Source organism: Danio rerio, chromosome 1, assembly GCF_049306965.1.
Source record: "Danio rerio strain Tuebingen ecotype United States chromosome 1, GRCz12tu, whole genome shotgun sequence".
Taxonomy (NCBI): Eukaryota; Metazoa; Chordata; class Actinopteri; order Cypriniformes; family Danionidae; genus Danio; species Danio rerio.
In genome coordinates this window covers 35650001-35676151 of record NC_133176.1, presented here as the reverse complement: position 1 = coordinate 35676151, position 26151 = coordinate 35650001, and the positions used below count along the sequence as shown (strand labels likewise).

Genomic DNA, 26151 nt, shown 5'->3' with positions numbered 1-26151 from the left:
TGTTTGTACAGAAAAAAATAAATAAATAAAAATGTATTGTATTGGATTGTATTGTTTGGATAACAACAATGTCATTCTGAATGTCAAAATTAACTAACATACCTGCACTACCTGCACAAGAATGCTGGAAAACTAAAATAATGTATGTTTTACTAATAAAACACAAACTGTGCGCGTTGACCTTAAATATTTAATGAATAATGATTCCCAGCTATTAAAAAGTCAGTACAACTTATATTGTAACTATAAATATTACAATCCAAATATTTTGTAAAGGGTCACAAACACCTTTTTTTTTTTATTTAGCGTAAGCTATATTGCCTTGAGTAATTCGGTAATTCCTCTGAGGCTGCCTGCCTAAAAAGGACATTTTCCATGATTACTATATGCTAATTTATAAATAACTAGATAAGATATTCAACCAACTGAAAGTTACAAACTCTGTGGGTAAAACTGTACCTTATGCATATGTGTTCAGCACATTTGTTCAGCACATAATAATGACTGGGTAATAATGGGCTACGCTACTTACGACTTTTATTTTGAAACGTCTAAATCACGGAAGCTGTGCACGTGCTTTGCTGTGTTGTCAAACAAACTCAAAGTGCGAACTGTAGTGCAGTAAAGCGCCAAATCATTTAAACAGGTAAATAATCTATTGCATGCATATTGTTGATACCTAAAATGATTGGATTTAGTTTTATTTTTAATATTTATCACGTAACTAAACAACTCTATATCAAGGTTATTCGTGTATTAAATGACTGGAATGTGCATCACTATCAGAACTCTCTGAACACGGATTTTAGTTTTAATCTTTAAACCTTTTTCAAATGAAAATACCTCTGTCTGTCGGTGTACAGGTGTGATGGTGGTAAATGTCTCGTTTGCTGCGGCTGGGTTTTTAGGAGCATATCATCTCGGTGTAGCAAAGGCGTTACTGAAGCATGGAGATAAACTGCTGTCCTCTTTAAAAGCCTGCGCTGGAGCTTCAGCTGGTGCTTTAGTGGCCGCTATGATGATCACTGCTCCTGATAAACTGCAGGTAAAGTCATTCACCCCACAGCATGTAAAAACTGTACTGTGCTCAACCAAAGTAGTTAGAATGTTGAAGTTAAGCCTCACTCACAGTAGAAGAGGTGAGACGTGGTTAAAAGCTAAAAATCTTCATGAATGTAGTTTGCATTTTGCTTTTTAAGTGTAACATTTAAGATTATCATACAGTATGGTGATTTATGGGTTAGTTCTATAGTTTTAGGAAACATAATTAAAAATGTGGTACTTAACCAATTTTGTTACATACCTAAACATTGGCTGTGATAACAACACACTGTAACAATGTCTAAAGTCCCACCACTTTGATAGTATTAATAGTTAGATATCTTTAGCCTCTTTGCATGTGTCATTAATAAAACATATTAAAATTACTTTAAACATCCATATAGTTCAGCTGAATAAGCTTAGATATTAGATATTAACTTTATTTATTTTAATTGAAGATTAGATATTAACTTTATTTATTTTAATTGAAGATAAGTCACATTAGCAAGTTAGCAACACTGTAAATTTACATTTAATGATTTTTTTATCAGCTTTGAAATTGAAATCAAGTTTTATGATAATTTTCAAGATGTCTGAAACATATAATTCGAGGAATTATGAAATAATATTCTTTCACTCATTCATTTTCTTTTCGGCTTAGTCCCTTTATTAATCCGGGGTCGCCACAGCAGAATAAACAGACCATTTATCCAGCACGTTTTTATTCAGCGGATGCCCTTCCAACCGCAACCCATCTCTGGGAAACATTCATCCACACTCAGTCATTCACACACACACACACTCATACACTACGGACAATTTAGCCTATCCAATTCACCTGTACCGCATGTCTTTGGACTAAGGGGGAAACCGGAGCACCCGGAGGAAACCCACGCGAACGCAGGAAGAACATGCAAACTCCACACAGAAACATCGAGGCTGGAACCAGCAACCCAGCGACCTTCTTGCTGTGAGGCGACAGCACTACCTACTGTGCCACTGCATCACCTATGAAATAATAACATCTATTATTATCAATAATACTACATTTAAAACATAATAACACAGGAAATGAAATTTCATTTGGGCTACTTTGTGCCAGTTCTTACCCAAAGTGATTACCCCAATCTTTTACAGAAAAAAATAAAATAAATAAATATTTATACTGCAAATCTAAGAATGTCCACAAACTCCTTATTAACATAAAAATTAAATGTAATACAAAATAAAATGGCATGGCTCAGTATTGTCCACAGACACAGTGTAACAGATGTAGATATTCAGATGAAATGGCAAAATTAAAAATAGAATAGTTGTTTATCAAAATGGTGTGGGTGAGATGTTTTGCTGGCAGTGCATGGTGCAGTACCTATCTTATAACATTCTTAAACACATACACTTATACAACTGCCATTATGGGGACTTTTGTAGATGTAAGGATTTTTGATACTGTAAAAACTGCTAATTCTGCCACCCTACCACAAACCTCACAGGAAACAATCATCTTCATTGTTACATTTTCTAAATACTTAATTATGTGTGTAATTTATGAGCTATTTTTTTCATGGACACCAAAAAATTTACCCAAAAGGTCAAAAATCACTTGTTTTGTTGTACTTGTGGGAAGTTTTGCTTACATCCCCTCAAAGTAAGTGATAGAAGGTAAGCACAAACATGCACGCACACTTTACCCCCTTAAATCACTTTTTTTTCTTTTTTTTTTGTTGCATCATTTAATCTTTGAACTATTATTTAATCAACAAAAGCCACTATAAATAAAAATATTTATTTATGTTAATACAATACTGTATTATTATATGTAGGCAGATTTTCAATCTGATTATTTTTCATGTTACAGGGCTGAGAATGTACTGTAGTGTTTGTGAAAACAGACTGATTGTTTAGACTTGAAATAGATTGATTTGTTCTCTGTCAAGCCAGCAGCTATTGAAAATACATATTTCTTACTGTTGCATCACCAAGGCTCTGAGACGAGACTGACTGAGCTCTTTACCTATATGTTCTGACTTTGTGTTTTCACACAGCATTGTAAGGAATTCACCTACAGGTTTGCCAGTAATGTAAGAAGTCAGAGGTTTGGAGCGGTGACACCTGGATATGACTTCATGCTTGAACTGAGGTAAATGTGGCTCTGAGACATAATTTTTTGATCGAACGAAAAACTATTAGGTAGGTTGTTGAAATTAACCCCAAGGGGCTTTTTGCAACCTTTTTTTTCCTCTCATGCAGAATTTCAATCAGAACGGCTGTCTTGGTAAGATATCCTACTCAGCTGTTTTCAGGCAACTTGTATTCACCACATTTCAAATGGAATTCAATTTCAAAATAGTTTTAGAATAGTAGTGGGACTGGATCAAAATTAGTACCCTGGACTTGAAGAAACTGTAAATGACAAAAAAAGTGCTACTGTTTGGGATGCTTTTATGTTTTTCCCTGTTTCCACTGCTGCGAGTTTATAGTAAAAGCAATTGTAACATAATTAAAGCTCTTCATGGGTATCCATTTTTTAGATTGCCTTCATGGAGGCTTTTTGAGTTAAACATGGTTTTTAAGAGGCATATTGTATTTATAGTGAAAGCAGATTAATCCAAGGGCCCTTGTTGTTGAAGACAGTATGTGTTCATGTGTCTTGTTGTTATTATTACTGAAACTGATTTACTTTTGCAGATGTATTATATAAACCTCATAGGAAATATTTCATTTAAGAGTTAATTTAAATAAATAGGCACAAATGTCCTGGTTAATTATCTGCCTTATTGAATAATCTAATATATACAGTTATTAGCACCCGTTTATTTTCTCCCCCAATTTCTGTTTAACGAAAAGCAGATTTTTTCAACACATTTCGAAACATAACAGTTTTAATAACTTATTTTTAATAAATGATTTATTATATCTTTGCCATGATGACAGTAAATAATATTTTACTAGATATTTTTTTTCTATACAACTTAGTGACATTTAAAGGCTTAACTAGGTTAATTGGCTTAATTAAGCAGGATAGGGTAATTAGGCAAGTTATTGTATAATTATGGTTTATTCTGTAGACTATCAAAAAAAAAGCCTAGGACTGACTTCACAGAATGGGAGGAGGAATCGGATACACTAATTCTGGATGAAGTACAGAAGTATTCCTCTACAAACTTCCGTATAGACGGAGTATAGATAAATCTACTTCCTTTTGGGAGAAATAAGGCCAGTCATTCCCACGACTACAGCACCTTTCCAAGAGAATTCTATGCATTTCAGGAACAAGTGCTGCGAGCGAGCGCTCCTTCAGTGTAGCAGGGCGCATTATAGTGGCTATGCAGGTGCTCCCGTCTGAATCCTGACACTGTAGATGCTATTTTATTCCTGCATTGTGCCAAGAAAAAATCAAACTAGACCTAAGGTCAGGCATATTAAACCAATTAGCCTATGTTATTTAGGCTACACATATGTTCAATATAAACTTTTGAGTTCGGTCAGCTGATAATTTTACGTTCATATTGGTTTAGCCTATTCTATTCTAGACATGTTGGCCTCGCTTTTACGTTTCGAGGCTAAGGTTATTTTGCCAGAATTTCTTTGTCGCAACTGGCGTAGTATTTCGTTATGCTTCAAGTTTGAGGGGAATGGGGATGATCCTAAGTCCATGGGTTATTGGGGCACTTGTCATACATGCACTTAGCCTGGTCAGACTTTATGTTCGCTCAAAGAGGGATGGCATATCTATTTTTCTAATTTAATTTCTAATTGTGGGGGTGACTGAGCCTACAAGGCTTAGGCACGATATGACATTTTTATTAAAATTTTTTTCAACTGTTTGCCAAAGCATGCGACTATAGCCTATGCCTACATTAAGATATTTATGTTAATATTTTTTTACTGCCTGTTGTTTCTTTTGGCATATAAAATAGGTATTGTCTGATAGAGATATAAATAAAGGTTCATCTTGTCGCAGAATTGGTGTTGTTTCCGATTTCTACAAGCTCAATAACATCCACTGCAAAAAATAAATAAATAAAAAAATATTCGAAAAACTGTGCCCATTAATTAGATGTGCAAGGCAATCAGGTACGTTTTTGGGGTTGCTATGTACAACTACAAATGTAAACATTATTAGGCTATAATGTAAATTACTTATTATTCTATCTATTTACTAAAAAATAAAGTGAAATAGGCATTTAGTAGTAGACTAAATAGCAGCATGTTGAAATGATGTGTCAATGCGTTTTCTATTAGGCTACAATAAAAAAAGTTGTATAGTACAGTGCGTTTAATTTAGGCTATTTATTTACTTTTGTCCCTGTGCGCCGATTGGAGACGGAGTTCACTGCTGATATTCTGAGAGCTCGGGTGCTTCTCATTTCTTATTTGTGCATCCTCGTTTCCTTTCCTTGCTTTCTTTCCTCGTGTTTCCACCCCACCGGGATACGAGGGAAGGACGCAAGGAAAAGACTCAAGGACCGAGGAATCGAATCAAGTGAAAAGACACGTCCTCGTATCTTTAGCGTCACTTCAAAGCGTCGTCAGTTAATGACTTGCACGTTTGGATTAACTGCATGTCTACATTAAAGTCATTCTCTATTCTATAATGATCAATAAAGAAACATTCATTTAATAATGAAAAGGAATAAGCCATTCAAATAAAGAGCCCAATCAGCAGATGGCGGGCGGGTGCGGTTTTAAAAATCGGTCAAAAATGTTACTGCGGATGGATGGCGGACGGATGATGAATTTTGTCATGCGGTTGCGGATGAAATAATAGCCCAACCGCGCATCTCTAGTCTGTGTCAAGCCCGTTGAGGGGTGTCAGGGGTGGAGTGAGCGACGTATCTGAGTAGGGGCGAGAGGGGTGTGCAATGTATTTAACGACCGGTTTGCAAGAAATTATCATTCATTTGCGGGCATTTGGGAGTCTCTGTGCACTTGCGGGATACTCCTAGTCTTAGCAACTGGATGAATGTAAAGGAGGATTAAACAAAATTGTTTCTACTCTATAATTAATGTTCTCAACTCACAGCAATAAAACTTTACAATGAGTGCAACAGTTTGTATTCTATAGTTTATTATTATAATTTTTCATTTTCCATATCTGCAATTCCTGTATTTTGGTATTTTTTTGCAGTCCACTTAGAATCCAACATGGAAATCAATGTTTTCTTTATTGGCATTGATTGTTTTGAAATTTAAATGTCCTTAACATGCCTGTGTTTTAATTTCTGTAATAAATATGGCTGTCAAGCCAGGATCTTGATGGTTTATTGTGGGTATGTTGTTTACATGAAGAAATCTGTGTTATAAGTTAAACAAAATTCTATTAAACAATTATAGCTTGAATTTAAATATTTTTTTCTTGCGTTTACATAAATTTTACATTTAAATAGGCAAAATTACAAGTTTCAGTATTTTAAATGCGAATAATCGCAATAAATTTTTTTAAAAAGGTGCGATTGATTAGTTAAATTTTTTTATCGATTGACAGCACTAATATATATATATATATATATATATATATATATATATATATATATATATATATATATATATATATATATATATATATATATATATATATATAAATCAATCAAAGAGGGGGCTAATAATTCTGACTTCCAACTGTATACATGCTTGTTTTTTATTTACAAATTTGAGTTAAAAGAACTGACTCACTCACCAATATTCTATTACTAATGATTAATTGAATAGAAATATAAATTAAATATTGATTTTGATCTCGTATGTAAGGAGTAAACCCTTATACACACGTTTATGACTCTGAAGTTTGTTTTGCAACTGGTTATAAAATTATAAATCTGTTGCTACTGTACAAGTGGCTTTCAAACAAGACAAATGAACAAGTTTAGACATATATTTATAAAACAGCATTTCACTGTAAACACTTCTGGAGCTGAAATATACATTGAACAATCGTTTTAGCAAGAAGATAAATAGCATCAGCTGTGTTTGTATGAAATGAGAGAAAGAATTTTCTCAGTACAAGAGCCCTGTGTTATTCAGCGCTCCTATTGAAGATGGTTGTAATCGGCGAATACCAAAACTTAGAACAGTGTGAAACCTCAGAAGTATTAAAGGCTTGGATTATAAATATATATTTTAGGGTACATTTTCACCTAAGTTTTTTTGAAAAGCTCCAACAGTATTCTGATTGATTCATTCCCTACACAATGTTCTCTGCTCCCTAAGTTAACTTTACTTGACAAAATGCATTTATTTTGAGCACAGACAATGATCTGTTTTTAGTATATTTGTTGAATTGACATTTTGAGAACATGAGTTTGATATATGATGGCATAATATAAAATAATGGCAATTTTATACACCAAATAAATGTAATACACATGACCATATTTAATTGAATATTTCTGACCATGTTAATACATCCATGTGTATTTCTTGAAATATAAATAACTAATTATATTTACTTTAAAGACCTACACTGAGTAATAAATGTTAAGATTCATTCATTTGTTTTCTTTTCGGCTTAGTTTCTTATTTATCTGGGGTCGCCACAACTTATCCAGCATATGTTTAACGCAGCAGATGACTTCCAGCTGCAACCCATCACTGGGAAACATCCATACACACTCATTCACACACATGCACTAGGGCCAGTTCAGCTTACCCAATACACCTATATTTTTGGACTTATGGGGGAATCCGGAGCACCCGGAGAAAATAAATGTTAAGATGTTTAATATTAAAAAAAGAACATAATCATGAGAGTTGAAATCTAACTGTGGAATATATTTTACTCCCATTATAGCTGTGAAGTTTTATACATTTCCTATGAAGTGATTTATCAGTGTAGCTTTATAACTTAAAACAATCATAGTACATTTCTACCCCCATTATTGGTTTGGAACCTCATTTAAGGCTGTCCACACAACTCCTTATTATCGTAGTTTTGCTCGTCTCTCTACACTGAGAATTTGTTTTGAAACCAATAATTGATCAATTTGACAGTGGGTGGGCACATATCATGCGCTTTGTTGTAAAGTGTGGACAGAGATTTTTTCTAAAAACAGGTTAAAAACATCAGTATGGATAAATTTTTAGCCTAAAACAATATTTACAGTTATTAGAAAAAAATTGCACAACCCTTTTTTAGCTGCTCTTCAACTGCTCTTTAGCTGTTGTTGTGGAAAGCATTTTATTGATTATTAGTACAGCGACATAAGCAACACAAGCAGATTTAATTTTTCTCTTGTTCTCTTTCTTTTTTTTTTTTGCATGAGCAATTTTTGGAGTGGACATAACCCTTTAAAAAAAACACTGTTTCCAAATGTATCCAGATTAAAAAGACCAGTTTGCACCTCCAGCCTCTTTTAGTTTTAATTTTGTCTTTTAATGACGCAGGTGATCTAGCCATGTCCAGTTGTCATTCACTCTTGTCGTTTGAAAGCTTTTGGTATGTTCAGTTTGGAATTAACTGCATGTGAGGAAAAGAGAAATTACCATTTAAAAGGATGTTTTATGAATTGGGTACCACAGACCGTTTTAATCAGGTCAAACAATTAATAATTAACATACTAGGGGTGAGATGAAATGAGGGTGCCAAACACAGGAAAAAAAGAAAAAAAGGCCACTGTGGGAACAATTTTGTCAATAAGTTAAATTATTGTTCTGTTCAGTGAGTCGCAAGCTCTGTTGATAATGTCCGTCTTTATTGCAGTCATTTCCGTAAGATCATTTCAGATGGAAAGGGCTGAGTAGATTATATTGTATTCTTGTTTCATTGTTCTCCATGAGTATTATACGTTATTCAATAGATTAACTTGAAAGTACTCTAAAAATAGGGAATATGTGTTTATGAAGCTTTAAATTGGTATGAGGAAACACTTTGGGCCTACTCACACTATGCCATCCGTACCGTGCCCAGGCCCGTTTCCTGGATCGTTTGAGAAGTGTGAGTGCGCCGAATCGGGCTCAAGCACGGTTCACTTGGCCGGCCCTGGCCCGGTTGGAAGATGCGTGCCTGAGTGCGGTTCACTTGGGCTTTGGCTGAAAGCGAGACGTGACTTTTAAGGGACTGTTTCAGATAGATTTATTAATCATTCTTACTGTTCAGTGAACGCAAACTGCAGTCGTTTATTAAAGATGCAAACTCCTCACTTTACGACAGCTGCGCGCCTTCAGCAGACCTCCTCATTCCTGCAGCACGAGAGCTTTATGATTGTTTATGAGCGCCAAAAGTGGTGAATCTGTACGGTAAAATATCTGACTGCGTGTCCCTGCATCCCTAAGGACTGTTTGTCAAAATTTACCCCTAAGAAATGGGACACCACTACAGCACCTGCACACGTCATCATATGTCATTGTGAGCTCTTGCTTCATATGAGATCAGATGATCGCGGCTGCTGTAGTTATTTCAGTTGCATTATTTTTTGGTATTTATCTTCAGGAAATCACTGAAGGCAACGATATCATGTTATCAAAGCGATCTAATGTGGCAATAAGATTGTAACTGTACATTTACACAATGACCATTTCCATCAATGTAAACAACATTAACATTATGCCAGACACCATATAAAGCTCATTCTCAGCCACTAGACTTTTCTGATAGCGGATTCGAGTGTCATTAAGTGTCAGAATGTTGTTAGGCTGCTATACAGGAGTTATTTTTCGGGATTATAGATAGCGAAATTTAGCGGCTTTTATTTTAGCGGGGTTTTTTTAAAAGCATGATGGTAAAGCACGAACGTGGTTTTGAATGTTATAAAACATACTGTATGTTTTTTTGTCGTAAAAATTTGTAATGATGACAATAAAATACTCATTTGTGCATCTCCTTACTTCGGGGTGCAACAATGCAGCCGTTGTGGCTAGTGTATTCTGGGAAATTTTCTTACCCCTTGGTTTCGAGTGTGGTCCTCAAAAATCTCTCTTTTGAGGGCTATCTCGCCCTTCGTCTTAGCCCTACGCTTTCAAGATAAAGACAATTGGGACACCCCTTCATGTAAACGTGCAAAATGAGGTGTAAGGATAGGAGAAGGGCTGGGTAGAATTGGGATTGGGCCTAAATCTCCATATTTCGTTTTCAGGTGTCTTTATTAAGATAATAAACATAGATCACAGAAAATAAAAACAAAAAAAAGTTTTAAAAATACAGTTCAAAATTACTTTATCAAACAAAGTTATGTGTATAATATGATCTTAGTTGGCACCAAATACAGCAAGAAATCTTTTGGGGAAACTGTCCTAATGTTTTTTTTTTTTTTTATTTAATAAAGTGCAGCCCTCTTTCAATACAATCCATAGATATAGGCTGTCATATCTTTCCTTTTCAGTCCAGGTGATCCTGTCTTGTCTTTTATAATAGTTAGGTCTGGACTCTGTGGAGGCCATTTCATAAAAAAAATACTGCACTGTATAAGCACTGATTGGGATCATAAATAAACAATGGCAAAATGGTTATAAACCTGTCTGGACCCTTCTACGTTCGCAATCCCATGAATTCACAATTAGGTAAAAATATAATAATCCAGTGCCCACCTGTAAAACTTTCTGAACAGTACTATACGTGAAAGCTTTTTTCTTTCCATATTTAGCCTCACACAGCTGTGGAGCTTTTCAGAAAGAACAGTTCTTGGCTGCAGTAGAATGAGGTTTGAATGGTCTGAAGACTGTGCCAATGCTGAAATGTGTCACCTCCTCAATGCTACTTTTGAAATCGCAGATACTGCTGGCATGATATTAAATGTTAGAAGTTTTTTTCTCTTTCCGTTCATTGAAGGAAATAATATCTGTGATGTGCACAAACCTCTGAGGGCTTCTGATAATCTTGACACACTGCTTGGAGCGGTTAGCAGACTTCATCCATTTTGATGAAATATCCTTGGATTGGAACATTGAGTGGATTTTTTTCCTCTTCCCTTATTTCTCCTGCGTTACCTCAGTGGTTCGGCCAACAGATTGTGTAATTACGATCGGATGTTGAGGGGAAAATGTTTTTCACTCAGGTTGTTAATTATGCAAACACAACAAATGAGCATCTGTCCTTTGGTTTTCCTCTAGGGAGGGTATCGAACAGATTCTCCCACCCAGTGCGCACCAGTTAGCCAATGAACGCCTCCACGTTTCAATAACACACTCAAAAACGCACAAGAACAGCATGGTGTCCAGCTTCACCTCAAGGGAAGATCTCATTAAGGTATTCAAGCCTGAGGTCAATAGACAATGATTTATCTTCCAGCCACTCGAGTGATGCTCACAACCCAAAGGGAACTCTCCTATTCAATTAGACACATCATAAGTGCCGTCACTGGACAGGGTTAGTGCTGTGGAAAATTGCTACTGAGTTCATTAATTCATTCCCATCTGAAATAAAGAACAAATTGCACTGTTGCTTCAGTAGTTCATCTAACATAATGATATAAACAGTCTTTTTGGATTCCTTTTTGTTTTGTTTAAAAGTCAGTGATGTGGCACATTTTGCATCTATTATTATAATGAAAAACACATTGTGTGCATTAAGTCGGAAATGTCAGGGCAATACAGTGAAGCTTTTTTTGTCTGAACTATAGTTATCTATTAGATACAAAAATGGGTAACACTTTTTAAAATAATGATCCATTAGTTCATCTGTTTACTAACATGAACTAAGTAAAAACAATATTATACAGCTTTTATTTATCGAAGCTCAACATTTCCTAATGCATTATTAAAATCCAAAGTTGTGCTTGTTACCATTAGTTAATTCACAGTGAGCTAACAAGAACTAACAATAGCTATTTTTTATTGTTTGTTTGTATTGTAAATAAATAAACTAACATTAATGGACCACTATTTTAAAGTCTTGTTAGCAAAAAAATAAACAAATAAAAAAATTACTGAAATAAAAAGTAAAAAGAAAAATTCTGAACAAAATTACAATCAAAGGTATGTGTTTAATGCAACCTCACCTGGCACCAAATAGCTAAAAATCTTTTGGGGAAACTGTCCAGATGTTTTCTGAAATAATGTGCTCATTGCAGTCCTCTTTTGATACAATTCATAGTTTATAAGAATTAGGCTGTCATTTTGTTTTTTTTTGTCCAGGTGATCCCGTCTTGTCTTTATAACATTTAGGTCTGGATTCTGTGGAGGCCATTTCATTAACAATTATGGAACTGTATTAGCACTGTGTTTGGGATCATACCGATAAATAAAATTATTACCAATAATGTCTATTCTAGCATTTATGACATAATGGACTTAATGCACCCAATGTATTTTTAAGTTTAAGTCAGAAATGTCAGGGCAATACAATTATATTTCTGTATTATTATAGTTATTTTATAGATACAAAAATTAGTTTCACTTTAAAATAATGACCCATTAGTTCATGCGTTTACTTAGCTCAACATTTGCTAATTAAAATCTAAAGTTGTGCTTGTTATCATCAGTTGATTCACGGTGTGCTAACAAGAACTACTGTAACAATAGGCTTTTTTTTTATTGTTTTTATTGTTTGTTCTTGTTGGTACATAATTAAACCAACACTAACTGATGGACCATTATTATAAGTGTTGTTAGCAAAACAAGAGAAAAAGGTTCAACAAATCTTTTTTTGGTTTAATCAAATAATTAAGTAATTGTACCTGTTTTTCAACAAGGTTAGCTCTAGTTGTAAAATATAAATATATAATTGTTGGGGTGCCGATACTTTCATCAGTCATGAAATCAATTAATATTTTAAAGATAGAAAAAAGTAAGTTTTTGTTTGTAATCATAAAATTTTTGAGAGTATTAATATTAAAATTAATAAATATTAATTTTCACACATTTGATCAATGTATAAGAAATAAAGTACATTTTTACTAGTATTAGTTCACAAGTTCCAGCATGTGAAACCAAACATGTTTTCTTGTCTGTTCTCCTTTTAATCTTCTAGTCCTCTGTGTGTCCATTCTACTGACATATTATGACTGTATTGTTTTTAAAGGTGCTCTTGGCCAGCTGTTTCGTGCCTGTCTATGCTGGAGTGAAGCCAGTGGAGTTCCAAGGGCAGGTAATGAAGTCTCTCATGGCCCAGCACTGTCTACGGCTCTGCTGAGAGCTGCTGTTTAGTTTTGGCCTCTTTAGATTTATTTAGATGAATGAGCAAACCAGCTTTCTGGTTCTGCTTGTGCCCTCCACTGACAGAGGTCTGATAAAACTATTAGCATCCAAATAAAGTGGTATTTTCAGCCAAATCAATTGTAAAGTTGCCATCTGCTTGTTATGTTACACATCACAGTTCTGGGTGCAAATGCTCTATCAGACACAAACAACAAATAATGACTAAACTGTACACAGCTATTAAGATTTCTGAATTCAAATGAATTTTGTCAGCCTTATTCAATTTTGATTTTACAATTTGTGCACAGCACAATAAGGGGTGGTCCAGCGTGTATTTTTAAGGCTTGGTTGTGTTTATAGGATGCAAAGCAATGTGTGCTCATGCTTCACTTGTAGAAATGTTATTTTATCATATTTTTTCATATATCTGTAAATTTATACTGCTATCCAGCTAACAGGAAAGCAACTGTCACATTCCCTAGTTCCTCTAAAAGGCCTGCCCTCAAGAGGCTCTGATTGGTCAGCTAACATGTGCTGTGATTTACAGAACGGCTCCATGTCACCTAGAAGCATTTCTGTTGTAACATAACAGCACCTCTGGCAACACCCCTTTACTGCACGGTGTGAATGCGCCTAATCTGAAGGGTTTATGACATCACAAACCCGGATGTTTTTTGTTTTTTTTTGTAGTCCCCAAACTTTGTTCACTGTAGGCTTTACTAAGCTAACTTGGTAAAAGCCGATGTCTCACTTTGGATTAATCTTTGCGCATGTTACATTTAGAGATGTTGTTTATGTTCACACAGCTACATTACACATCAACTAAAGTTTCAAATATGATATCGTAGGGGACAACCCGTTTAATTACTGTTGTTGTATTGCGCTGTATGAATATTAGAATGGTTTCAGAAGGATCACGTGACACTATTTATGTTAACAATGTCTTTGTCTTTAGAAATGGATAGATGGGGGCTTCACAGACAGCCTTCCTATTCTTCCTGTGGGACGCACAATCACAGTGTCACCTTTTAGTGGCCCTCAGGATATTTCCCCAGAGCACAAGGGCAAGAAAAATCTTCACCTCAGACTAGCCAACATGAGCATTGTGGTAAGTTTTTATCATGATAATATTAACTCATTACTTTTACTGCATAGTTGTACAGTGCTACTTAAAAGTGGCCAATCTATGCATTTATTATATTAGTTTTTTTATGTAATATAGCTTGTTGTGAATAGAAAAGGTCTGCAGAGATTCAAATATCAGAAATGAAGTCAAGGAAGGCAGAGAGAGGTGTCACTGGTCCAAACCCAAGAGGGAGCACATTCTCAGGACGTTGACTTATGGGTGTTGTTAGTCTGGTTTCTAGCAAAATTTGCATAAAACCTTTGTCATATATTATAAATGTTGATAAAACATGCTGAAATGACAAAACAAATAACTGTTGTTTTGGAACTAAAATATAATGGTTTCCTCTCATGATTAGACATTACGAAATTCATAATGATGAATGTTAATATAGGTTAACATATGTAAAAGCCACACTAACCATTATTCTTTGGCAAATGATATTTAGACATGCTATCCAAGCAATAATCTATCAGTCTCATCTATCAACATGTTCAATACTTTTTCCCTGTGTCATTTCATTTTATTACACATATCTTAATTTCTAAACTAATTAGTTTAGTTTTCTTTGTATATATTGATTACATTGGTTGTTACTGACATCAGCAGCACTTTGAGAAATATGTTTTCTGACAAAAATGGTGTTTAATACTTATTTTAGTAAACAGAATACATAACTCAGGTGTTTTTTTTTTTTTCTTTGTAATGCATTACACCGTACACTGACCATAACCTGACAAGTTTTAACAACTGTTTTCCACCCTCAGTTCTCAAAGGAAAACATCATAAGGCTGAACCAAGCTCTGTTTCCTCCTCCATTACCCAGACTTGAGGCACTGGAGCAAGAGGGATACCAAGACGCTCTTCGGTTTTTGAAGAAAGAAAAATGGTTGCAATAACTGATTTACACATTTGTAGCACTTTCAGCACCTCGACTGTCAGAAATGTGGCATATTGACACCATTTAGAGACTATTTTCCTCAGCCGTTCCTTTGGGGTGTGCAGTATTTTTCAGTGTAATAACCATACTTGGACTTGGGCTTTTTCGTTTTTAGAATGAAAGCAGACGCCATACAGTACATTATGTATTTCAGGAGGCTGCATGATCAGTCATTTTCTGGTACTTTAACTCTAAAATGCGCTCCGTCAAGAGCCAAAACTGCACTTAGAACACACCGTGTTCTTTAAGAATGACTTAATGAAGTGTTTACATATTTCTGAAACCCCTTCTGTTGGAATTTGTCCATAATTCCCTTTAAGCCGTAATCAATCCCAAAACCAACAACGCACCCTTTTGCAGCACATATCAATGCAGGGTTTCTGTGGGTCCTTGAGGACAAGCATGGAGAACAAGCCTTTGAAGTAAAGCACAGGAGAAGCTGTTTGAACTGCACCAGTCTCTTCACCTCTCAGAACATCCGCTTTACTCACTTGATTCCCCGAGAGCGTTCTGATCATTTTTTTCTGCCTGTGAGAATAACGTCTCCCTGGGGAAGGTTTGAGGATTAGCAAAGGCTTGTGGGTATTTGTGATCTGGCGGTGTAGAGAGAAACAGTGAGAGCTGACGCACACAGCAGAAGCTCATATAGTTGGCGTATTATGGAATAATAGTCGATTTTTGCAATCAAGTAGCAATTTTATTGACTTTTATTGATCTAGAGCAGTTCGAGTTGTCAAGAGATAAAAAGATGATAAGAACTGCTTATGTGAAAGTACATCAGTTGTAATTGGTCTTCATTAAAAGCAAGAGGAATGTTATAAGCTGAGCACCATTAGCTTGATAAAGATGGATTGTTCAGCGTTTAACTCAGCGGCAGCACAGGACATTCACATCAGTCTTCAAATGTATGACACACGTTCGCATGTGCTCAGTTGATCTATGAACCGTAGGAAAATTATATGGTTATCACTGCATCAGTTTTCTCATATATCATGTGTGTGTGAGTGTTTTTTACTTTAGTCCTCCAGTGAAAGTGTACTCATTTTTCAAATATTTAGCCCTTTAAAAGGGTACTTATTTATTTTGGAGTGGCTACAAAAACAACCAATAGCTTGACCAAGTAACCTAAACTGCACTTTAAGATGAATGTTAGCATCTTGTACAATAACTTTGCATCATGGCTAAGACAAAATGAATGAGTTATTAGAAAATAGTTATTAAAAATGTGTTAGGAAAAAAAATATTGGCTGAAAGTCATCTATTCATTTTGTCAAACATGAACCTTGACTAACATAGGGTTCTAATTAACAGGAGGTGTTTATTGATTGATTTGCTGTGCATTTCAAATGAAAAGCAAAAATTACAAAACTGTTTATGCTTATGTATACAAAAATTGTATTAGTAATTTTCTGTCGAAACATTATACATTTTGAGGCAGATTTATTTTATTTTTAACAGTCTATGGCAGGGGTATCAAACTGCCGCCCCATTTACGGCCCGCCCTCCGGCCTGCTTGGCTCGCCAAAGCATGTAATTGAACCACTATCAATGTTGTGCAGTTGCATCTAGCCACTTGTGATTTTGACCCGCCACTTAGTCAACATTTATAGTATATTTTCATTTTAGTATTCATTTTCTCTCAGTGTACGGTAGAGTAACACGTGTTTTAATTCTATGTGCGTACGTGCTCTGTTTTTACTAGAGCTGTATTTTTGTAACTATTCTAGGGTCGTTTGATTATCAGTTTTATACCATTTGTATTTTGTCGTACAAACACATCTTCATGGTTGCACGTTATGCTGGTGGTGTAACAAATATGATAATTGTGCTAATATTCTATTCAACTAATCTAAGTTAATAGATTTTTTTATATGCATATTAAGATTTGCATAAAAACTATGTGCATTAGAAAAATTGTACTGCTAGTTGAATTGAACTTGTTAAACATGTCCCCTCTTTGTTGTAGTTTTACAAAAAAGGAAAGATATTGAGCAGAACAATTGACAGCAAAGTTACTTAAGTTACCCAAACTGCTTTCTGCTGTTCATACACTACTGGGACAATACAAGTGGTTGGGACAGAATAATTATTATGCCTATTATTTGTTGTATTTTCGTAGCAATTTAAACTCCCCTTTCAGTATGTACATCAGGAATCAAAAAGCTAGAGTTTTGACAGCATATACTCTGTGGAAGAATGACTAATGTTTGTTGTCCTAAGATGCATCAGTTATGTCAGGCTTCCACTTTTTTCTTGTGCTTGAATGTTAAAACGACTCTACTATGAGTTGTCAGTCACAGTAATGTCCCCCTGCCACTTTGAGTATGAGACCCCTTGTCTATGGTTTTTAAAAGTCCATAGTTGGAGATATGTCCTCCATGCTAAATTGAGTGAGTGTTGCTTAAATGAATGTATTCTTCAACTAAATGTAAATGAAGGTTATGTTAAATAATACTAAATTGCACTGCACTTTGTCCAAGTGTAAGTATGTGAATTAATTTGTGCAATCAAGCTCAGACGAGACATGTCTGAATGGCTGCTTTAATAATGTAATTAGAATGTGTCTTCACACACACTTGTTATACATTGGATCTGACATTACACAGAAACCTTCTAAGGTGAAACCTCTGTCTGGGATTTGCATTATTTATTATCTGTATTCAGTTGCATTGTTAAGCTCTGTGTTTTAGTACATTAATGGAGAGAACTGGAAACACCAGAATCTTAATATTATTAAAACAGCTGACCTTTTTTTTTTTTGACAAGCCAACATTTGGTAACATTGAAGATGCAGCAGGAATGCTAAAAAACAGATTTATTTAAGAAATATGGATTACAAAAATATTGTTAGTACAGATTAACCTGAAAAGATATTGATTAAAATGTACTGTATATATACCATTAGTAGTAGTAGTGTCAGCCAGCTTTTTATTTATTTTTTAAAGAAAATTCAAAGACTGGTGTCTGGGCAAAATCCACAAATACAATTTAAATATATGGGAATGAGTTTGTGAAATTGCGGTGAATACACCTTTTTGTTTTTTTGCTTTTCCTCCCTACAGGTGACTTCCAGGGTTTCATACTAATCAGATCATCAAAGAAGGCAAATAAAACATTAATTTAACATTAAACATCTTACTGCCAACCCATTTGCTCAAAATTATAACCCCCGTTAATCTTTTCTGAATCATTTGGATCTGAATCATCAATCAATAAACAAATAAACAATGTGTTGCTTTTGAAATGGAGATTGAGACCTTTTTGTGAGAAATATGTGTTCTACCCTGACTACACACATATAAAACCCTCATGCAGATTCTTATGTAACATCATCAAAAAAATTGGCACTACATGATGGGAAGCGAAAGTGCGTCTGAGGCCTAGTTCTAAAGTTGAAAAACATTTGTACTTGAACTGTAGACAAACAGTATCCAGACAAAATACTTTGTATTGTATTTTTTTGATACTTTAATATTTCATAGATTGAATGTAAAAAAGAGGGAGTGCAATTACTAATAAAAAAAAAAAAGTTGTTTTTAACTTTGTGAGCTTTAGATCAAGATTTTTTTTTTTTTTAAATATGTCTGTCCATTAGGATGTACAATGGGTTCAAAATCTGTTACTGAAAGTAAATCTCCAGTAATGCTGACTGAACGCTCAGGTTACAGAAGTAACCCTTCGTTCCCCGAGGAGGGTAACGGAAATGCTATTAGTGTACTTGAACTTAGAAATCTATGAATAGGAGGTTTCGGTTCAGAAGCCGCTTGTCTGAAAGAGTATTGAACGGGCCAATGAATGCCAATGAATTGGCAGCGTAAGCTTGCGCAGGTGTGCTTCATTGCCAATTATCCCTGCATATAAGCACACGTGGAGCGAGAAGACGCCATCCTTTTAAGCTGAAGAGACTTGCTAACAGCTAAGTGACAGTCATTATGGCGATGGAAAATAGCATTTCCGTTCCCCTCCTCTGGGAACGAAGGGTTACTTCTGTAACCTGAGCGTTCCCCTTTGGGTGGGACAGTGCTAACAGTGGATTTGAACTTAGAAATCCACGAATGGGAGAACTATGGAAAACGCCATAATGACTGCACCTTACCAACGCCTCCGATGAGAGGATAGTCAAGCAAGCGTGACACACCCACCTCATGGGAGGCGCGGTCCTCCAACGTGTCCTTGGCCCTAACTTATCCCACTTCAAAGGAAGTTTTACGGATTGGCTATATTTTTTGGGAGTCGCTAGCGTCTAGATAATTCTAGGAAATACGACAGTACATTGGGAAGCGTGCAATCCCGATAGGGATGACACTGCGGAGACCATCCGCACCCAATGGGGGAGATAAGATGGCAATTACATTTGGACTAGCCCTAAGAAGGGGGAGTGCGCATAAGAAGGTGGTTAGCGGATAGGGAAGACAAGGGTCCACCCAAGAGGGGGGACTGAACCGTGGCGGAATAGGCATATGGGATCGCCTAGTAGGGATCACGCATAGCAGACACCTATACCCAAAACGCGGGCTGACCAACGGGCAGACCTACAACGTAGTGGGCCAGCAAGTGACTCCTCCGCTGAGTCAGTGCTGGGGGCTATAGAGTAATCTGCAGGGCTCACCTGACGGGGAACTTACTGACAGATAAGAAGGTACACATCTCTCCGTGTTAGGCAAAAATGGCACCGCAAGCGTGTTACAACACCCTACCGAGTTTTTTCCTCAATCACCAAAGGGTTACCTAATACCCTTTTTGGAAACCGGCTCCACTCGCAGATTGTAAAACCTAGCAAATGTGTTGGGTGTCGCCCAGCCCGCAGCTCTACAGATGTCTGTTAGAGAGACGCCGCGTGCACGCGCCCAAGAGGATGCAACGCTCCGAGTGGAGTGTGCACGCACTCCCGGGGGACACGGCTCACCTCTGCTCAAATAAGCAAATGAAATGGCCTCCACAATCCAGTGGGATATTCTTTGTTTCGATACGGCACTTCCCTGCTGCCGACCGCCATAACAGACAAAGAGCTGCTCAGATGATCTAAAGTACTGAGTACGGCCCACATAGATGCGAAGAGTGCGAACTGGACAGAGTAAGGAAAGGGCTGGGTCTGCCTCCTCCGGGGGCAGTGCTTGCAGGGTTACTACCTAGTCTCTAAGGGAGTGGTAGGAACCTTGGGCACATAACCCGGCATGGGCTCAGGATAACGTTAGAATAATCCGCCCCGAATTCCAGGCACGAGTCACTGACCGAAAATGCCTCCAGGTCCCCGACCCTCTTAATGGAGGCCAACGCGACCAGCAGGGCTGTCTTCAGGGACAGAAATCTTAAGGATACTGATTCGAGTGGCTCAAAAGGATCTGTGCGCAGGCTCGTGAGAACGAGGGCAAGATCCCAAGAGGGCATGAGAGGGGGGCGAGTTGGATTAATTCGCCTAGCGCCTCTGAGGAACCGGATGATGAGGTTGTGCTTTCCCACGGTACCGCCAGCTACCGCGTCATGATGAGCGGAGAACCTTGAGAGTGGAGGGCGATAGCCTGCTCTCCAGCTTCTCTTGAAGGAAAGAGAGCACAACACTGATCTGGCAGGTTCGGGGGTCTTCTCTGCGTGAGACACACCATTTAGTAAATAGACTCTACTTCAGGGCGTAGGCGCGCCTCATGGAGGGGGCTCTAGCCTGAGTGATCAACCACCGCAGACGGTAGGTTACATAAGTCTTCCTCGCGTCTAGGGACCACACGTGGAGGTTCCAGAGATCGGGGCGAGGGTGCCAGATGGTGCCCTGTCCCTGAGAGAGTAGGTCCTCTCAAAGGGATCCGCCAGGGGAGAGCCGTCGCGAGGAGGGAGAGCTCTGATATCCAGGTCCGGTTGGGCCAGAGGGGCGCAACTAGCAGAACCTGCTCCTCGGCTCACTGGGTGAAACGCATACTTGCGCATGCCCCAAGGCCAGCTGTGGGCCAGTGTATCCGTGCCGAGAGAGCCCTCGGTCAGGGAAAAGAACAACTGGCAATGAGCATTCTTGGGGGAAGCAAACAGATCGATCTGGGCCTCCCCGAAACTAGCCCATATCAGCAGAACAACCTCGGGGTGGAGTCTCCATTCTCCAGAGTGTATTTGCTGCCTTGAGAGCACATCGGCTGCACGGTTGAGCATACCTGGGATGCGAATGGCGTGCAGCAATTTCAGCCGCGGGTGACTCCAGAGGAGCAGACGGCAGGCGAGCTGAGACATGCGGAGAGAGCGCATACCCCCCATACGGTTGATATACGCTGCCGCCGCCATACTGTCCGTCCCAACCAGCACGTGTTGCTGCTCCAACACCGGAAAAAAGCGGTGGAGAGCGAGGAATACTTCCAAAAGCTCTAGGCAATTGATATGCCAATGCAGCTGGGCACCCTTTCATAGGCCCGCAGCAGCATGCCCGCGACACACGGCCCCCCAGCCCGTGTTGGAAGCATCTGTTGAGACAACAACATGACTGGACGCCTGTCCCAGAGGCACACCGGCCTGCAGGAACGAGGGGTCGTTCCAAGGGCTGAGGGCGCGGCGACACAGCGCAGTGACAGAGACTCTGTGTGTCCGAGCGGCGTGATGGCTGCAGCGAATGCTATATGCCCCAGGAGCCTACTATTCTGCTGTCGAGCTCTTTCAGACAGTTCAGCAACAAGCGAGCGCGTTCTCCGGAGAGGCGCGCTACCATGGTTATCAAGTCCAGCTCCATCCCGAAAAAAGAGATCCTCTGCACAGGGACGAGTTTGCTCTTTTCTCGGTTGACCTGCAACCCCAACAGGCAGAGGTGCCGGAGCACCTTGTCTCTGTGCATATTCAATTGCTCCCGCGAGTGGGCTAAAATCAGCAAGTCGTCGAGATAGAGTATGCGGATGCCCGTAAGCCGAAGGGGCGCTAAGGCACCCTCCACGAGTTTGATGAAGACCCGCGGAGACAGAGAGAGCCCGAAGGGGAGGACCTTGTATTGCCACGCTCGACCTTCTAACGCAAACCGCAGAAATTGGCGGTGGCGTGGAAGAATGGAGACATGAAAATACGCGTTCTTCAGGTCTATGGCTGCAAACCAATCCAGAAGACGAACGCATCGGAGGATGCGCCTCTGCGTAAGCATTTTGAACGGCAGCTTGTGCAGATCTAGGATTGGCTGTGACCCACTGCTCTTTTTGGGTACGATGAAGTACGGGCTGTAAAACCCGCTCTCCATCTCAGCTGGAGGGACCGGCTCGATTGCACTCTTCGCCAGGAGGGCAGCAATCTCCTCTCGCAAGACAGTGGCGGACAGGGGGTTGACCCTGGTGAAATACACACCCGTGAACTTGGGGGGCCGTTTCGCAAACTGAATCGCATAGCCAAGTCTGATTGTGCGTATGAGCCACCGCAAGGGGCTGGCCCGCGCTAACCAGGCAGGCAGAGCCCTCGCTAATGGAGTCATCGCTACAATCGCTGACGTACCAGTGGTGGGGCAGCGCGGAGTGGGTGTGCTGATCCGAGAAGCGCAAGGGTCCCGCGGAAGAGCTGGAGGAGAGCGATTCGCTCTGGCTCCGCACCCTGACTCCGGAGAGGGGGCTCGAGGGTTGGGGGAAAGGAGACCGTCCCCCCAGTGCTCGCGAGCCACTAGCGGAGCATGTAGACCCTGCGAGCTGGGAAGCAGCGCATCCCAGACTGGCAGGGTTCGTGCTGTCACATGCGGGGAAGGGGAAAAGTGCTCTTTCATTGAAATTTTGGTGGCACTGAAAAGTACCGTTGGAATAGGGGCCCCGCCCTCCAGCGGGGAAAGAGCAAGTTTCCTCTTCTCCGGATGGCCTGTCTCAGGGACGCTTCGCAGTCCGTTTACCGGACTTAACGGCGCCCTGGGCAGGGGGGGCTGCCGGCTTTCGACGTGCTCGACAAGCGGGGGCGGGGCAGCACTCGTTGGTAGGCGTCCTCGGCGAGGAGCAGCAGAGGTGGATGGCTCGGCGGGCGGAGCGAGCTTACGGTCCCGCCGATAGATGAAATTACCCATCGCATCCGACTGCTCTCTCACCGCCTTGAATTCCTGGGTGAACTCACCGACGGTGTCGCCGAACAGGCCAGCCTGAGATATGGGGAGTCAAGAAAGCGAACTTTATCGATATCTCGCACATCAGCCAGGTTTAGCCAGAGGTGGCGTTCCTGGACCACTAGTGTGGACATCGTCTTCCCCAGCACACACGCGGCGGACTTAGTAGTCCGGAGAGCATAGTCGGTCGTGGTGCGCAGCTCGTGTAACAAGCCTGGGTTAGACCCACCCTCGTGCAGCTCGGTAGGTGGCCATCGCATGCAAGGCGGAAGCAGCCTGGCCCGCAGCCTTGTAAGCTCTAGCTCCGAGGGAGGCAGATAACCTACAGGCTTTGGACGGGAGACGGGGCAGACCCCACCAAGTAGGGGCATCTTTGCCCGCGAGGGTGCGCTCCACTGACGGAATCGCCTCAGACTGCGTGAGCCTACTGTGCACCTCCGGGAAGAAGGGGACGAGAGGCTTCGAAGGCTTCGCCTTCTGGTCCTCTACGTAACACCCATTTAGTCGGTCTGGCCGCGGAGCTGGGGGATGAACCATCTCCAACCCCACAGCCGAAGCAGCCCGGGAAAGCACAGCTAACATGTCCGCTTCAGGATCCCTGATCCCCCGGAAGGGGCGAGCGGGTCTGGATCATCGACGGACAGTGAAAGCCCACCCTCCGATGCCGCGGAGGACATCTGGTCTCTGGTGTCAGCGAGCGTGAGAGCTACCATCTGGTTAGACAGATCACTTCCAGTGCCCGAAGCTTGGATGGAGCGCTTGGAGGAGCGCTTATCTCCCGCTGAGACCCTCAGATCTGCCCGAGCGCCCGCTGCAGAGCAGGAGGCAACTGGGGTGGTTCGCTCTCTTACAAAAGCTAGCCGCGATCTCAACTGTGCAACGGTCATGGCATCGCAGTGACGACATGAACCGCCCGCGAGCACCACATTAACATGCTGGACCCCCAAACATGTAATGCAGTGATCGTGTCCATCATCCGGAGCCAGGAAACCCCCGCAACCAGAAACGCACAGTCGGAGCGCCATCCTGAAAAGGACATGCTGCACGACTGTGTTGCTCTTTTAGGAAAGTTGCAACTATACGCACCACTCTGGAGGACCGGACCCAAAGAACGCCAGGCAAGGAAGAATCCCAGCTCGACCGTCTGCTGTCGCGTAGACTCACTCTGAACCGGGAGATACTAGTTCGCTCTGAAGTCGCTGTAGCAGCAAGAGGAACCCTCATCGACTCGATCAGAAAGTCTCGGAAGCGAAAAGGATGGCGTCTGCTCGCTCCGCGTGTGCTTATATGCTGGGATAATTGGCAATGAAGCACACCTGCGCAAGCTTACGCTGCCAATTCATTGGCATTCATTGGCCCGTTCAACACTCTTTCAGACAAGCAGCTTCTGAACCGAAACCTCCCATTCGTGCATTTCTAAGTTCAAATCCACTAATAGCATTGGAGTTCCCCACCCGAAGGGGAACTTCCCTATATTAAAAAAAAAACTATCAATGTACTAATTCAGTGCTGAAACAATTTAATATGCAGATTATACAGATCTTGAAGTTCTTGAGCATGTAGCAGATGGAAATATCTCTCAGATGTGGAGTGATGAGGAAGATGAAGATAAAGTTTGTTAAAATCAAGGTGCAATCTATACAACAAACACTCAAAATTAAAATTAAAATGTTAAGGTTACAATGTTAAGGTTTCTAAGTTTGAAAATAAATCTCAAGAGTAAACCAACAATCATGTAATTTTTTTTTTTTTTATGTTGGTACAATATCAGGAAATACAACTGTTCAGTCGTGATGTATATTGAAATGGACAAAAAATATACTTAGGGTGTTGCATTCTTATAATAATTTGGTGTCATGTATAGGAGCCTCAAGAACTGTAAAAACATACTTTTACATTTTTCAGAAACTTGGAACATAATTTGGGTATGAAGGGGTTAAAACTCTTCCTGAGGGCACTTTGGAGTGCCAACAATCATGGCTGCTATATTGAAGGGTCATTCCGAATCAATGCGCTGAGAACTAATCACTTCAGAATGAAGTATCAAAATGAAGTATATGTCACTCCAGCAACAAAAGGTGAAGTACGTTCAAAAAACAGTTTTCATTCTTCAGAAGCTCTCACTCTGGAGGATAAACCATTCAAAGGGATTAAGGGCATATGGATGAATCCTTCACATGAATGGGACCCAATTAACATTTTCCTATCTCATAATAGAGAATGTGTGAACATGGCAAATGTATTGTCATTCCAATTTCATTAATCTTGACAAATGTATACTATAATAACTTTTCTTTTAATGGTTGTAAATTAACTTTTTAACCAATAGCCAGATTTACTAATGGTCTAATATTTTTGGTGGAAAAACATACTGTCTTCTCTGCGAGCTCTGGTTTCCCCCACAAGTCCAAAGACATACTATAGGTGTATTGGGTAAGCTAAATAAACCGTTGTGTATGTGTGTGAATCTGTATGGATGTTTCCCAGTAATGGGTTGCAGCTGGAAGGGCAACAGATGCTGGATAAGTTGGCAGTTCATTCCGCTGTGACAACCCCAGATTAATAAAAGGACTGTGCTGAAAAAAGTAAATGAGTGAATTATGAATTGCACTCTCATGCAAATTTGGCCCGTATGATAAATCCGGACTCAAATACTTACATTAGTGTATGCAATTTTGTAAATGTTTTAAATCTAATACATGCAGATACATGAATATAAAATAATCAACTGCAATGTAAATCCACTGCCACTGTTTGGTTTATTAGGAAACATGGAAAAATCAAAAGACATGACCTGCTTTCACTTCTAACAAAACCCCAAAAGAGTCATTTTAGATGCTTGTGGCACACTTGAAACTCACATTCATACAGGTTAATTGCACTGGCATTCAACATTCAGCCGCGGGTAAAACAAATCTGTAATCAAACAAACTAGCAAAACAACCC

The 26151-nt window shown here is 39.6% G+C and overlaps 2 protein-coding genes and 1 long non-coding RNA gene across 4 annotated transcripts in view; 2 read left to right on the top strand and 1 right to left on the bottom strand.

Moving 5' to 3' along the window:
• Window positions 1–1098, bottom strand: part of LOC141385959 (uncharacterized) — a 95829-nt gene extending 94731 nt beyond the window's left edge. The window contains exon 1 of the long non-coding RNA XR_012407075.1: window positions 844–1098. This is a non-coding gene — a long non-coding RNA (uncharacterized lncRNA). The remainder of the gene's footprint in view (window positions 1–843) is intronic.
• LOC141385860 (uncharacterized) overlaps window positions 1–26151 on the top strand; it is a 741913-nt gene that overhangs the window by 142523 nt on the left and 573239 nt on the right. The window lies entirely within an intron of this gene.
• On the top strand, window positions 560–11410 carry pnpla4 (patatin-like phospholipase domain containing 4). The gene is given in 4 exon segments (NM_001089482.1): window positions 560–646; window positions 864–1045; window positions 3087–3181; window positions 11086–11410. Coding segments are annotated over 3 exon segments (438 nt in total). The 5' UTR covers window positions 560–646; window positions 864–868; the 3' UTR covers window positions 11252–11410.